This window comes from Phoenix dactylifera, chromosome 10 (genome assembly GCF_051530095.1).
Source record: "Phoenix dactylifera cultivar Ajwa chromosome 10, Ajwa_hap1_PhDact_Kaust_v1.1, whole genome shotgun sequence".
Lineage (NCBI taxonomy): Eukaryota > Viridiplantae > Streptophyta > Magnoliopsida > Arecales > Arecaceae > Phoenix > Phoenix dactylifera.
The window spans coordinates 28,656,325-28,671,354 of record NC_143199.1 but is presented as its reverse complement, the minus strand read 5'-3'; the positions used below and the strand labels follow the sequence as shown (position 1 = coordinate 28,671,354).

The following is a 15,030-nucleotide window of genomic DNA, read 5'->3' as shown; positions in this document are numbered from 1 at the left end:
TCCCCAAATATGTACTTTCTGTTAAACAGTACTACCTGAAAACATTCCTGAGAGAAATAGATGGTGTATAGTCATTAAAAAACTAAGCTCAAAATCAAATTTAAAAATTTTAAATTTAAATTTTGAATCTCTCGAGTGATTGAAGGTAGATTTCGAACTATAATCATAGTTTGAGTTTCTAGAGAAGCTTAGGTATTGATTCTTATAAAAGCTGGATTTTGATTCTCCTACCAAAATTTCTCTCTTATATATTATACATTGTATATTATGTATGCCTGATACCACAAAGAATGTCTTGAATGAATTTTTCTGGAACCCGATCCAAACCCAACCCAACCCGACCCATGAATGCAATGGGTCAGGTTAGATAGGCCGGGTCCAAGTTCGGTAGCATCGGAACAAAAATTGCCGCACCTACTCTACAACAAATTTATATCTAATCATATTCTGCTTAATTAAACAATATAAAACACTATAACGCCTGTATACATTTTCAGTCCACCCTAGTATCTTTATTTTGGCTTTGGTTAAAGTTATCTCAATGATCTAATACTTGTTATCCTTCATTATTTGTTTGATGCTACAATTTTGGAAACACAGCTGATGACTAATACTCTTTCTGCTTCTAATCGAGCATATTTGCGCTCTTTTAATATGATCTCGAGCAAACTTGCTCAAATTAAATCTGATTCCCATCAAGACATTGCAAGGTACCAAGCTTGTTGAACTTAGGCAGCTGTTAAATTTGATTCCCACCACAACTTCAAGAAATAAATAAATAAATAAAAGGTAATCTCACTCATCCACCACTTTCTAATTACAAGAAGAAAAAATTAAACAAAAGCAAACCCTCAGAAGGAAAACTTGTCTCTCGTTTCATAAATTTTCTCGCTCATGGAGAAACACCAATCACCAATCATGATATTTGAAAACTAATTCAATGAACATAAGAAAAAAAATCTGAATCCCCTACCAATTTGTGGAAAACAAAAGATTGAAAAATGCTGAAAAAACGTAAAGATAACAAACTAAACCATGCCTCATCCATCTCGCACGTATCAACTTCTCTTCTGAAAAACATCAGAGAAGTTTGGCAGTCTGTCTGTATGCTTCAATGCTCTCTCTGCAATCTGCTTTGTTACATAATCCCCATGCCGGAAAGCTTCGATCAGGGCTGAACCCACACTTTGATCCCCTGAAATCTCATTGGCTATATCCTGTGTCCTTAATATCCTCTCAACAGCCCAAACTGCTCGGTGGCGGAGTATCTCTGTTCGACTTTCAAGCAGCACGTCAAGTATCGGTCTGATCCCCTCGGCCTTGCACAACACCATCACCCCTTGCTCAACGTCCATCCCATCATCCAGCAGAGTGCATAGTGCTGCCAAGGCAGCCTCTACCACCTTCTCATTTGCATGGTCCAAACAAGCAATCAATTTCTCCAGTGTTTTCCCTTGCAAAAGACAGAAGTTCTCCTTCATGGAGCAGAAACCATGGTGGATGTGACATAGTCCAGTTACCACTGGTGGCTTACTACAACATGGGAATATAGAGCTCCAGAATCCTGGTTCAGGGGTCTCTGGAAACCTGGTGAGATGTCTGGATTCCTTTGCAAGATTCTCCAATGCCATAGCTGAAACCATTTGTACCTTATCAATGCCATTCATCTGAAGTAGATCGGTAAAAAGTGAAGCAAGATTGTGATCACGAGCGAAGGCAACATATTGAGGTTCATCATGCAGAGAGTACGTGAGCCTTGAAAGAACTCTCACAAGCCCTTCAAGAAAAGGAGTGACGTAGCGGGTGCCTCGAGTTCCCCCTTGCCGGATCATTACTACCCTGGAAATGACTATGTTGAAGGTCCCTTCTTCCCAGAGTCGCCTGGTGAGACCCAAGTCGCTTTCAGGAAGGTTGGCTAAGAGACTAATGGCAGCTGCTTGTTCCTCTGAGATGCCATTACTTTCTGAGATTAATCTAATCAAGCTGCCAAGCGGACCAGAAGCACCTGGAAGGACATCAGCCAGCTCTTGACCCATGAAAGGTGATATATTTTGCAGGAGCCTTATGGAGGCCCCCTGGATATCCATCCGTGGAGCTTCAATGAATTGAATCAAACTGATGGTAGCACCAGAGCTCTTAATGGCAGAAACAACCTTTAGAGCTGTTGTCGAAGAACTAGTTAGACCAACAAGGACTTGAAGAAGCTTGCACTCAATTGCGGGACCGCTGTTGCTGGTGAGATGGAGTAGGTTGTGGACAATATCTTCAGAGACCAAAGTCTGGTTGTCATCGTTAAGTGGGATGGCCTCAAAATCAGCAGAGGAAGCCACAACATTGGCAAGAATTGTTGCAGAAACCTCTTTCAATCTCATGGGAAGCTGGTTGACGCCAACAGCAAAGAGGTCTTTGATAAGAGGAGGAAGGATCCCTTCTTGGATTAGTATCTTGGCACTTGCCTCATATGATGAAATCTGGTTCAGCGCCTTAAGAGCAGCCTCTCTTGCCTGGATACCTCCAGTTTTCATGACATTGACCAGTGATGAACCCACTGTTTGGGCCACCAAGAACTTCACATCATTGCTCAAAACTAGCTCCCCAAGGTACGCAGCCATGGACATCTGCGTTTCAGGTGGACCTGCATTAGTTTACAGATTACTGGTAAGCTAAGAAGCTGGAGGATAATTCACTGGCATTTTTTGATGAAAAAAAGGGAAAGCTACTTCTGCACAAACAGTCCCTATTTAGAGAACTGGCTGCTACAAGTAGTGTCTCGTATACTAAAAAGATAGCTTTTAATTAATGGAAACTAGTCAAGACATATATCAGTAGCCAGCTCTTGCCAAAATATATGCATCAACAGACAAGCTTGAAGCTATTATCAGGCCAAATGAACTTGACATTCTTATCATGCCCGCACCCACAAATGAGCTCCGTTAGAAAAGCAATTGATAAACATGAAATCTTGAGAAAGTAGACAATACATTGAAAGCTTGGTTCGAGAGATCATCAATTCTAACCAAGAAAGTACATCATAAAGGAAACAATAGCAGGATCATGGATAAGAGGCAGAAAGCACCTCCAAGAAGCAGGTTAAGAAGAGGCTGCAGTCGGCCATTTTCAGCCATTTGCCTGACATTTTCCTCGCACTTCTCCAGGTTCATCAGAGTCTTCTCAGCTTTCTCAACAATCAAGATATTTTCTGATGTACTACTTGCCATTCCGACCAATAAAAGTATTGCTCCATATACACCCCCAATCCTTTTGCATAACGATTCAGATTTTGAAAGCTCATATAACAGAGAAACAGATAATTCCCTCTCCAGAGAATACTCATGTGACAATAACTTTATAACCGTGCGTATATTGTCTCCTGCAGCCACGACTTCCTGCATAATAAGAAAGAATATGAGGACAAAATTTTAAGAACGTGGATCCATGAAGACAAAGAAAGTTGCATATAAAATTGCAAACCTTAGGACAACCTTATTTTCATCATTGTCTTCTGCTACTGTCCGAAGAGCTTCTAGTGCTTTGCATCGTACTCTCTTGCTGCTGCTCCTCAGCATGTCAGTGATCATTGTAATTAACTCTGCATTGTGCACAACATGCTTGCTTGACCTATATTTCTTGCAAATATGCTCAATATAGTTTAGAGCTTGCAAAACATCTATTTCTGAGCTTCCAGAACTGATTGATCTACAAGCCATTTCAATATGAGCAGCTTCATTCCTTTGGAACCATTCTTCGATGGTATTTCGTAGAGATATACTAGTGTTCAAGTCAGTACTACTAAGCTCTTTCAATGTCAGTGGGCAAATGGGCAACCTTCCACTGTCCCTGCATTCCTGAAACCACTTCTCGATTGCTTCACGCTCAAAAGTATGCCCATTTTCTATGGTAACAGGATCCCGCATAACTTGCTTAGTAAGAGGACAAATAAATGCTGAAAATATAGGTTCAATATGTAATTTTCCATGATAGCTCTCATCAGCTTGTTCAACATTGTGATAATCTCCCTCTGAGCTTTCTGTCGTCTCTTCTGTAATCCCTGCAACAAGAATTAAGACTTTGTGATAGTGTTATCTATTTATTTAATCTTTATCAAGAAAGAGTTGGGAAACCCATCCACTTTCATTAACAGAATGAAAGGAAATACAAGAAAAACAAGCACGGACAAAGACTCTAACAAAAATTACAAACTGAAGGAAGAGCAGAGGGGAACCAACAATTCAAAAATTCCAATTTTAGCAAAAAAGATAACTTTTGCCACTCACAGTCAGATAAGGTCCGAATCTGTTCCATTACTACGAGCTTGATCCTGTCAGCCAGCTGAGCTATTTGGAGACTCTTGGAGCCCTTGCTACCGTAAATGAGCAAATCTCTATGAGAATAAGAAATTCAGAATCAATTCCTTACTCTAATTTGATTAATTTCAAAGTGGCAGTGGAAAAAATTCGATAAATAACTCAAGGATGTCTTTAGTTCAGAGGAACATGAATAAAAAGAAAATATAACAGGATCAGCTTTTGAGGGGATGGGTCAATGCCTAGCTTGTTTGATCAGGTTCATTACTTTCCTGCTATAACCAAATCATTCCGCTCAAGCTTGTCTTCTCCAACCTCCTCGCCTACCGCATGTCTGCATTTTTTTTGAGAACAAATACATCCCCATTTTAAACTCCACTTAAGAGTGACTTAATGTTGTTGTTGCTTTTATTATGCCTTACTATCAGTCACCAAATCTTTTTTCCTTTTGACCTACTCCACTAGTGCTAAACCTTTCTGAATTTTTCTTATTTTGGCACTCTTAACTTTTTCTCAAAAAAAGCTTGTCAAATATCAGCGTAAATTAAGTCCCAAATATCCAATGTTCAAGTTCCCTTTTTTCCCCCTTCGATTGTTCACTACAACAAAACTGATCATGTGACTAACTATGTTTAACGGCTTAATTTCTTAAAAGGGACAAGTGTCATCTATTCCCATCCAAAAAATAAACTCATATATAGGTTTCTCATTTCTTCTTCAAAAGAAAAAAAGGAAATATATAGTAGTGTTCACCTTCTAAAATTCCATTCCATATACTGGAAACACCACAAATTTACCTCCACCAGCTTTGATTCAAAGATCTTTCTTACATACTAATGAAAGGGCTGCAAACAAAACCTCAGACCACGATGAACTACAGGCATTAAGAAATGAAACAAAAAAAAGCAACCAAAACAGACAGACCACCACAGGACAAGGCAGAAAACTTTAAAAAGAACGAAAGAAAAGCACCAAAAAAAAAAAAAAAACAATCTTGCCGCTTTATACCTTCTCCTCCTCTTCCTCCTTATGATCTTTCTTGGCGCTCCTTCAGAAATCCTAATTCCCCGGCCATGCCCGGCTTTCCTCGGGTTTGTAGAGAAATCTCAAGCGGCTTCGAGGAAGAAGAGAAGAGATCCAGCGACGAAGAGAAATAGAAGAAGGGGAATGAGGCCAAGATATGGCGGTTGACCCATGGAATAAGAAGAGAACGTCATGGTGTTTTTTTTTTCCCGGGGGGGGGGGGGGGGGGGGGGGAGGGAAATACGAGGGACGTCAAGCGTGACGAGAGGAGGAACAGGTAAGCGGATTCCAGCTTTTTTTCCTTAAGAGTGGCAAGGACAAGAACGTAGCGTTAGATTAGATAGGATACGGTTTTCTTTACTCGGGTAAAAACAAGGCGGACGTTGGTCTCAAGACTTCTAATTTCTTTCAAGTTGATTGGATTTTGCTACGATATTTCAAGGTGGGCTCTCGGAAACTTCTACGTATACTCTGCTTGTGCCTTGTGGTTCCACATATTTAATATGGGCCTCGATCATGCACATGAAGAATAAGAGAAGATCCCACTTTAAGAGTAATAATGATCTAAAACTTTCTATTCAATTTTAAGAAATATAGAAATTAAAAAAAAAGAAACACGAATCAAAATTGATTTTCTATTAATTTTTTATTTAATGAAAAAAGAAAGAAAATAATCAAAGACAAACTAAGGCAAAATGTTAGACTCTGATTAAATTGGATGGGTGCCAACAACCAGACGTGCAGTCACAGCTATGCTAACACCAACAACTTGCTTCCTTTGGCAGGTGGGTCTATTCATCTCCTTTCCTACCAACCAGTGCAGGGGAAGCTGAGTCTTAGAGTATATCACAATATGGGGTTGTTATCACTCCCTTTTGTGCTTTCCATTTCCAAAGAGATGAAGAAGCACTTCAAGAGTCAGAACCTAAAATCCCAGCTTATTAGAAGGAGAGACACCTTGTTTTTTCGAGTGGCCTTTGCCTATTCGTGTCTAAAAAATAGGTGTATCAAGCAATTCATCAACAATGGGCTGTTAAATAATTTTATTCAAACATGTTTAGCCATAGACATACGCTCATATAACAACCCAAGATCTCATCCAAAATTGCTAGGCAGAAGGTATTATTTAAATTTTTTGATCCAGGTACTTAAAATCTACCTGCGAAGAACCGATGTGAAACTAAATACACACTCACATGGATCCTCACAGCTCTCGCTTCCTCGCTCCCACAAAAGATTTAACATTTATGACATTTTGAAAAGCAGATTCAAATAGTAAATTAAATAGCCGGCTGTAACGTTACACCATAGACCTTCAGTCTCACATAAAACATCATGTATTAAAATCGAAGCCAGCTAGTATTTTCTCTGTATTATATATCCCACCATGGTTCCATTTCCTGAGGCCAGCTTTTACCCTCCAAAAGAGCATGGGTTAGGTTTGCAGCCAAGCAGGTCAAAAAGTAAAAACCTTATATCGAACACAACTATCAAACAGTTCAGCTCAGATGATACACCACACAATAATGATTTCATTAGCAGTTTCATTATATATATATTTCGCACTCCACCATCGATCCCCAAAGTTCCAGCTGTAAATCTAAAACTATTGGCCAACCAAGTTAATTATGTAAGCCAATAAAATAGTTTAGGGTTGGTAGGATGCCTTTAAGAATTTATTATATCTGCCAATCAATGCTGCTCAAAGGAAAGGAGGCAGCGCGGATGTGCCAAGAGGATTGTGTGGCAGGTGTAGAAAACTTTATTCTATTTTCATTGAGGACTAGGAGCCAAGTGTCATTTCTAAATGCCAATAATCCACCCTTTAATGGCTATTCTGCGAATCAGCAGACAGTGATAATAACTTAAAACGCCAACCTAATACGACATGGCGTCCCTCCAAAGGTTGGTCTCATTTGTGATGTGAAGATGATTGATAAAATAAACTTAGTTGATCAAGTCAATATCATCGATGCGGAAGACTAAGCCATTGTCCTCCAAATGTTTATCTGAAATGCATTGGCTTGGAGGTGACACCACATTTAAGATTTATCTAAAAGCCAAAACAATAGTTTTGGTGCCTTCATATATAAAATTATAAATTATACATTTCATATTTTGCACACTCAGAGAAGTTTTTAAGAAGTTGTGAAGTTGCAATAGATTAGCAGTGTACCCATGGTAGAACCAAAGATAACAAGTTATCAAGTGCACTAATACTAGAGGGCTGGTGGAATACAGCAAGAATTCATAAGAAAGGCAATATGATGGCAGAAAACCTGTTGTCATACTGGGTCAAGGCGACGGCAACTTTACTTGGTTAGACTATGTCTATCTTTTGCTTCCACTATGGGTTTGGGCAGGTGCTGGTTATGACAGGTCATACTTCAGAATGCAAATCAGTACAAGATTAGCCATCTATTTTGTTCAAGTTTACCAAGTACCAGTCTATAACAGCCATACCAAACTAGATCGATGAGAAACTGGCACTTAAAACATAATTTTATCAGATCAACCATGGTTTGCCTTCGGAACTTTATATTTCATAACATAATGTCTGGATCTATGGGATCTATGTATTCCACAACAGTCTTAAAAGAAAAAGAAATGTTGTTTTCCTGCAACAAAGCTATGGGGAGTTCATGCGGTCATGACCTTCAAAATATCAAGCTATCAACACCAGTGGTGCAGAAGAAGTACCAAAGCAGTTGTGGACAATTAAGATATAGAACAGAGCAGAAGGGTGAAACATCAAAAGATCAACGAACTCGATACCTGCTGTCATTGTTGCTCTGTATTTCTGATAACGTATCATCTTACCTGCATCAAGGAAACTTTGTATAGCATTTTGTGATGTGCCATACAAGTGAAGATCTAACATGGGTGCATCTGACAGGTAAAATCTATGCAGGTAGACAAAAATTCATTTAAGGCAATCAAATCATGAGTCATGCTGCTGAAAGATGGATCTTCTGTTTCTTCTCAAAAGCCTGTGCTTTGTCGGTCCATCCTTTTTGTGAATATCTGCAAACCTTGCAAGTGCTGCTCAGCTGAGTTGCGTGTATGAATCCATCCTTAAATAAGGCTTCATAGTCATTTCCATCCATATCTAACAACTAGATTTTTCATTCATCAAAGATGGTAGCCCCAGTAAAAGCAGTGACGTGTGCTCTGATTGTCAAGAATGCTCTATTCCAAGTAGCTTGAGAGAAGTTGGACCCACAAGTACGTCTCAGAGTCCTACTCCTTTATATGCTGTTCTTGGAATGCCATCCTGGAAAAAGAATTAGTTGTTTTTGACAAGCAGAAAGTGGAGAACAGTAAGTAGATATGATGGCATTTGTTTAAGGCTATAATGTTGATGAATCTTAAATATGGTGAATGATATTTTTATTTATTTAAAGCAACAATTCAACCATGAAAAACAAAATAATTTAGGAACCTCCTACAAATAAAATAAGAAAAAGAAAGCAATTCTAAGGGAATGAATTCTAGAACAGGAAATAGAGTCGATATAAGAAACAGAAGATGCTACAATATGGCAACAAATTGTCCAAGATTCCAACTCTCAGCTCCTTTTATGTTTAGCACCAAGGAATCAAGTGCTCCCTCAACAAAGATTAATGTGTTTCGATATAGATGCATGCTGGCTGGGATATGTGACAATAGCAATAGAGTTTGTGTCAACTAATATTAGTTTTAATATGAATATAATTTGTGATTGATCGTGAAGTTTTGGTTCTTGTGGAAGGTGTAACTAGGGCATACATATGCATGCATGCATGCAGGCACACATATGCATGCACGCATGCGGGCATACATATGCATGCACGCATGCATATGTTCGTGCATGTGGGCCGTGCACCCTGGGGTGCATGCTTGCATTTAGATGTCCCACAGAAAGCCAATAATTAAGTGAAACTAAAACAGGAGAGGAATTGCCTTCCATTCTTCGAATATTCCAAATTGATGGGCTAATAGTTCAAAATCTCTCAGGTCGCTATACTGGATACGCACATCAACATCTACACTATGCACCTTCAGAATGGCATCAGGTCCATTGACAGGTCTAGCATTGGACAAAATTTTGGCAAAATGATTTAAATACTTGTCTGGCCAGTGTCAGGAAAAAAAAAAAATAATGTATCAGATTAATCACATTACCATGAAATTAATTAGACAAATAAAATTACCACCATCAGGTAGCTCAGATCCACTGATTTCCAATCAACCTCTGGTAGTAATCAATCAAAGATGATACGTATGAGATAAGAAAGGATCATCAAAAATCAAAGCTAAAAGACAACTAAAAGATCAAGAGCAAATTAGTTTTACCTACATGGACATCATTTAGTTTAATAGGCTCCAAGTATTGTTTATAGAATTGCCCCATGCTAGAACCCTGTAATAAAAACATAATATGACAGTCGACAGTTAACACATCATACCAGCTCGGTAGGAGAAAAGGCGAAGTAACGTTCTTGTTAAAGCAAATAAAATATAGCCATCAACTTATATGCTCACCACACCTCAAAAAAAAAAAAAACTTACATGCTCACCAAAATTGTATGTTCTGTAAACTTCTGGAAGAATAAATGACAATCCTTTTGTACCTCCTTTAACCTCATCCAGTTATCCACAAGCAAGAATTTCCTGAGTAAGGTTGACTAATGTTTGAACCTAGACCAGAAAATCGTGAAACAAAGTATATGCTTTAGGACAATTTGGTGATAGTTCATCCCATACAGATTTTGTCAGCATCCATCCAAGACCAGGAAAGAAATTTGAACGATAAAGAGTTTCTGCATAATGTACTGAGAAACAGCTTGCATGAATGCTTTTCAATATTCTAAGTGAACTCAGAGTAATAAACAAATAAAGAAAGAAAAGGCCTTCAGGGAAATAACTATCGAATAAAAACAAAAGACAAATCTTTAAAATGAAAGTTACCAGGATCATGCACAAACTCCACTTGTCCATTATCATTCCAAGAAGAAACAGCCATGATCATTCTTCAATAGTACCACATCAGGGGAAATAATGGTGCAAAATAATTAGAAAAGAATGGTTAAGAATGAACTCCCAACTTTTGAAGATATATTTTTTTCTTAAAAAAAAAGTTTTGAAGATATAATGAGCAAACCAACACGGAACATATTTATCCTTTTCGAGTAGAGCAGATGTGGCCTCAAAACAGTCAAAAGAATCTGGTGCAATTTCCATATCATCTGTTTAGCAATATGAACTCTACTATTTACGAAGTTCACAGACGAAAGCAGGCAAAAGGAACTAAAGATCAAAACAGCCATGAATTAGCACCTTCCAGTATGACAACTCGACTGAAATTATGCCTGGTGAATAGCTCATCTAGGGCCCACTTGTAATGTCCTGGAAAAGCAAATATTCTTAACCAAAAAGAAAAATGGAATGGACAAGAAATATAAAGAAAAAAACACCTACTTGCAATCTTGTCATATGCTATTATTCTGCCAGGCCTTCCGGTATGCACTGGTTCAGAATTCAAGAGCTGCAAATACAAAATAAATCATCTAGGTAGACATGAATGGTCCTCATAAGCTAAGCTGCGTTTTAATCAGAATATCAAGCTCGCATCTAATACCAATTTGATGCATTGTCATGTCAACATAATTAAAATGGTCAAAATATTTTGTTAGACCCTAAAAATATGGAAAATAATCCCTGCTTACCTCCCAGCAAATAACAAGTAGTAATGCTTTAACTATCTATTCATTTCTTTATTATTGGAATAACAGCTTAGAGATCAGCTATAAACTCATACCTCTTTGCACCATGCGGATATGCTGTTTGTGGTGATATACTGTTAGTTGATGAGATAAGGTCAAATATATGGGGAAATATTTGTAAGATAATGGGCTAGAGATCGATAAAATTCAAAGTACAGAAAGTGACTAACTGCAGTTTCAAAGGAAAATAGAACAGAAAATGAGAACAAAAATCGAAATGATTTCACTAGACTTCAAAAGATATCCACAATTTTCATACTTTCAACCAAAATCACTAAGAATATGAATAATATAATGTACTCTAAAATTATGTAATAAATGTATTCTTGGCTTGTTTCATTCTTCTCTATTCTTTTCTGATTCTTCAACATCTTATATATATATATATATATATATATATATATATATATATATATATATATATATATATATATATATATATATATATATATTGTGGGGCGGAGGGGAAGGCAGCTGCAACTCAGGAACTTGAGCCAAAATTATTGAAACCAAAGTTCATTATGCCCAACCAGAAATGGAGCGAAACCAAGTTTTTAAACTTTAATTGTATTATAGTAAAAAATACTACAGCAGAAAGTAGATATATTGAAGAGTACAGATGTGGAAATCTTAACAAAATACAGAAAGAGTAAGGAAGAAGCATAGAAGAATGAAAAGAGAAGGGGAATAGTGGAAAGAAATAGTAGAAAGATAGAGAAGAGCAGGCAACCATTGACTAATTCCCTTTTATTAAACGACAAAACTAACTCGCTCATCCAATCAGCCTTTAGACACTCCAACTCTCCCACCTTAATTAGATGTGGATGAGTCATTTTACTTTACTCTGCCAAGTTGAGTGCCACTGGGACTCTCAAGTACAGAAACAAACTACAATCATATCTCCTTTTCAAATCCTAAGAGAAAAAGGAAAGGAAACTACTGATTTGGGACCGGCAAAGCTATTGTATGGTCCTAAACAAATCTGAATCAAATTTCAATTTGTTTTTTGAATAATAAGGGATAACTTGAGGTTCAAGCAAGCAATCTCTCTTAACATCTTTAACAATGATTATCAATGGAACATATGTTGAGATTTATTTGCAGCCAATTCGTGCTCCTGGGTTGCACCATTAAAAGAGCCACTGTACGTGATTGCAAAAATTGATGGCACATTGACACAAAGTTGATTTAAACAGTGTAGGCATGTGGAACGAAGAATAAAGGAGGCCTCAATAAGTAGTGGTCAGACTTTGTTTAAGAGCCAAAAAAAGGGAGAGGAAGACTTTAACGTGAGGGAAATCTGCAAGAAATTATTTTAAAATTCTCGTAACGGCACTAGAGAGATCGAGCCACGGACAGAAATACTTAGTAGATAAGGACTGAGAAAGGTGCCAAAAATACTTGAGATAAAGCTTGATCATTATGCCCATAGCGCCCCTTGTCTATTAAATACGACACTACTTCTCATCTGACGATTGACACCAAGTATAATGGCATGCAAACCATCGTCGAAATCATTTGACTTGAGAATCCATTTTGGAGTTTCAGAAGAAGTTATACACCTCTAACTCCATGACTAAGGAAAGTGCACCCTAGATCGTCCCAATCTGATTTTCCATGGATCGACCAAGCACACCAAGATTGACTGACAATAGATTCCTTATCGATACAATGCCTGCACCTTTTCATTATTATATCTCCCCACAGGGATCCAAGTTACAAAGAGACCTACCATTGGGTGACGGGGCCTCCTAAAAGTAAACGTAGACATACAATATCTTTGATGCATTCTTTCTATATGCTGTACACCCTCTTGTCTTGATAGATACCAACAATTCTAGGGTTTCATGAAGAGAAAAAGGAGGGAAGGAAAAAAGAAAGAAAGAAAGAAAGGAGGGATGTGAGAGAAACCTGGATGTAGATGAAGGCAGCCGCGGGTCGACGAGGAGGGTTCGGACGTTGCAGAAATCTCTCGCCACTTCGTACGCCAATAAAAGAAGCACTTTTTCCCCCCTTTCTCCGCTTCGCTTTTACGATTCGAGTGAAAATGTGAAGTCTTCCGGAGGACATTTGACGCGGCCAATTATGTAATATCCAATACACAACGGTTAATGACAATGCTAATGATAAATCAGTCGAAATTCTAGTACTCGAAAAAAACCTATTTTCTTTTTAAATCTGTCTAAATTTGATCAATATCAACGTTATATAATCAAATCCACAAGATTATTCCCTCATTTACAGTAGTCTTGGAAAACGTAGATCCAAACCCAATATCCAAACTTTTTGCTCCTCTAATCAACCTTTAACACACATCAGATAAATCCGCGACACATGCATCAGTTTCCTTCGAAAAAAGAGAATTTTGGTGCATATCCAGCGCTTCCCAAGTATGAACACTGCAAGAGAAGTTGACAGTAGTAGCATCGATGATGCTACCAAGCAAGACATCATTACTCCGCTATCTAAAAGCAGAAATCATGTTGCAATGTAAGAGATGGCAAGAATGCAAGAAGCGGTTGGTTCGTCCATTTTGCCAACCACCATACGGACGTCATCATGGGATATGACAGCAAGCACATATTATACCAGCCAGTGACCAGTATACACCCATACCTATATTTTTGGATACCTGGGAATTTATTATATAGATAATTTCCAGGCGAAAAGTGTTCCACAAGAAAAATAAAAGTGCTTCAAGGGTTTCACCTGGTTTCACCTCGGATGCGAACCAAGACCCACAACAATCGAATGGACCAGAATATCAAGACTTCCGTACATACCAGTGACCTGCAGGCATGATGGAACAGAAGCACGCAATTTTTGCCACCAAGGTGGTAGCCCAGTTGGAACGGGGCGTTTGCTTCCAACCAAGCGGATCCAGATTCGAAACGCACGGGCGTCGATTAAATTCGGGGACCAGATGTCCCACGCCTGGACACGGGGTCTGGAAGCGCTGGTAGCCTGGGTGGTGCCAGGTGTGACGTACTCACACGGAGGGTCGGGTCGGATAACTGAGCCGGCCCACGGGTGGGGAGGGTATGAGTAAAATAGGTCGGGGTGCCCAACACACGACTCGGTCTACCCGCATCGAACATTCTCCTGGCGGGGTGGGGGCCCAGTGGTCGGGGCTGCTACGCGGGGGTGGGCTTGTCCCTTCCTCCCCCCTTCCTCTTTTTTTTTTAGCAAAAAAAAAAAAAAAAAACAGAAGCACGCGATGGTGAGATGCAGTTTAAGCATGCTCTTTTTTTTATATATATATAGTACAATGGCAGTTCACACTTGACGAGCGTAAATACGGCCAAGTAAATTTAAAAATAAATCTTTGGTTCGCCCAGATAAAATCTTTAAAGTGGTGGGCTGCATAGGAGACAATTCAGTTTACAATATCGTTTACCTCCCTACATAGGAGACACACTCTCCCAGCAATCTACAGGGCGTTGCAGAACAACGGCCTCCCCTCCGCACCACATCTCCGACCCCGAACACACTCAATCACCATGGCCGAATCCTTCCTGAGGAGGATGCGATCCATGCCCAACACCAGCCTCGCATAGAAAATATCCTCTCATGCCGCTCTAAGCTCAGAACAAGCAACAGACGTGTCGAAGATCCACTTTCCCCCACCGCCACCAACCTGATGCCGTGGTCTCTAATCACGAATCCCACACCTTTGCAGTTTCCTCTCTTACTGACACTGCCATCGAATTTCACTTTGAAAAAACCAGAGGATGGAGGCACCCAAGAATCAAATACAGTTTTGGTCGCTGCAAGAGCAGTAACCCAATAGGTGAATCCTCAATAATGCCGAAAAACTCAGCCACATGCAGTAGAGCTCTATCTGCCACCTTCCTCGAATGAGAGCTACCACTCAAAAACTTGGGCATACCTGCCCAACCAGCAATGGTAGGCCATGTATGCAACCCATATCCCCCTCT

At 39.1% G+C, this 15,030-nt stretch overlaps 1 protein-coding gene across 13 annotated transcripts; it reads right to left on the bottom strand.

Annotated features, from left to right (window-relative positions):
- Window positions 1-719: 719 nt before the first annotated feature.
- On the bottom strand, window positions 720-13,759 carry LOC103723310 (U-box domain-containing protein 44-like). Of its 13 annotated transcripts, XM_088705835.2 has the most exons (12): window positions 13,004-13,759; window positions 10,788-10,854; window positions 10,647-10,715; window positions 10,475-10,534; window positions 9,879-10,339; window positions 9,663-9,729; window positions 9,492-9,561; window positions 8,103-8,601; window positions 4,275-4,381; window positions 3,483-4,048; window positions 3,077-3,386; window positions 720-2,635 (listed from the first exon to the last, which is right to left on the bottom strand). In XM_088705835.2, exons 9-12 carry the CDS (start codon window positions 4,300-4,302, stop codon window positions 1,059-1,061), a joined length of 2,481 nt encoding a protein of 826 aa, XP_088561961.1. In that variant the 5' UTR covers window positions 4,303-4,381; window positions 8,103-8,601; window positions 9,492-9,561; window positions 9,663-9,729; window positions 9,879-10,339; window positions 10,475-10,534; window positions 10,647-10,715; window positions 10,788-10,854; window positions 13,004-13,759; the 3' UTR covers window positions 720-1,058. The 13 variants fall into 13 exon arrangements, with proteins under 13 accessions (XP_088561961.1, XP_088561960.1, XP_088561964.1 ...); XM_088705834.2 differs by lacking the exon at window positions 10,475-10,534 and having other exon boundaries at window positions 9,879-10,007; XM_088705838.2 differs by lacking the exon at window positions 10,475-10,534 and having other exon boundaries at window positions 9,667-9,729; window positions 9,887-10,007.
- Window positions 13,760-15,030: the final 1,271 nt, after the last annotated feature.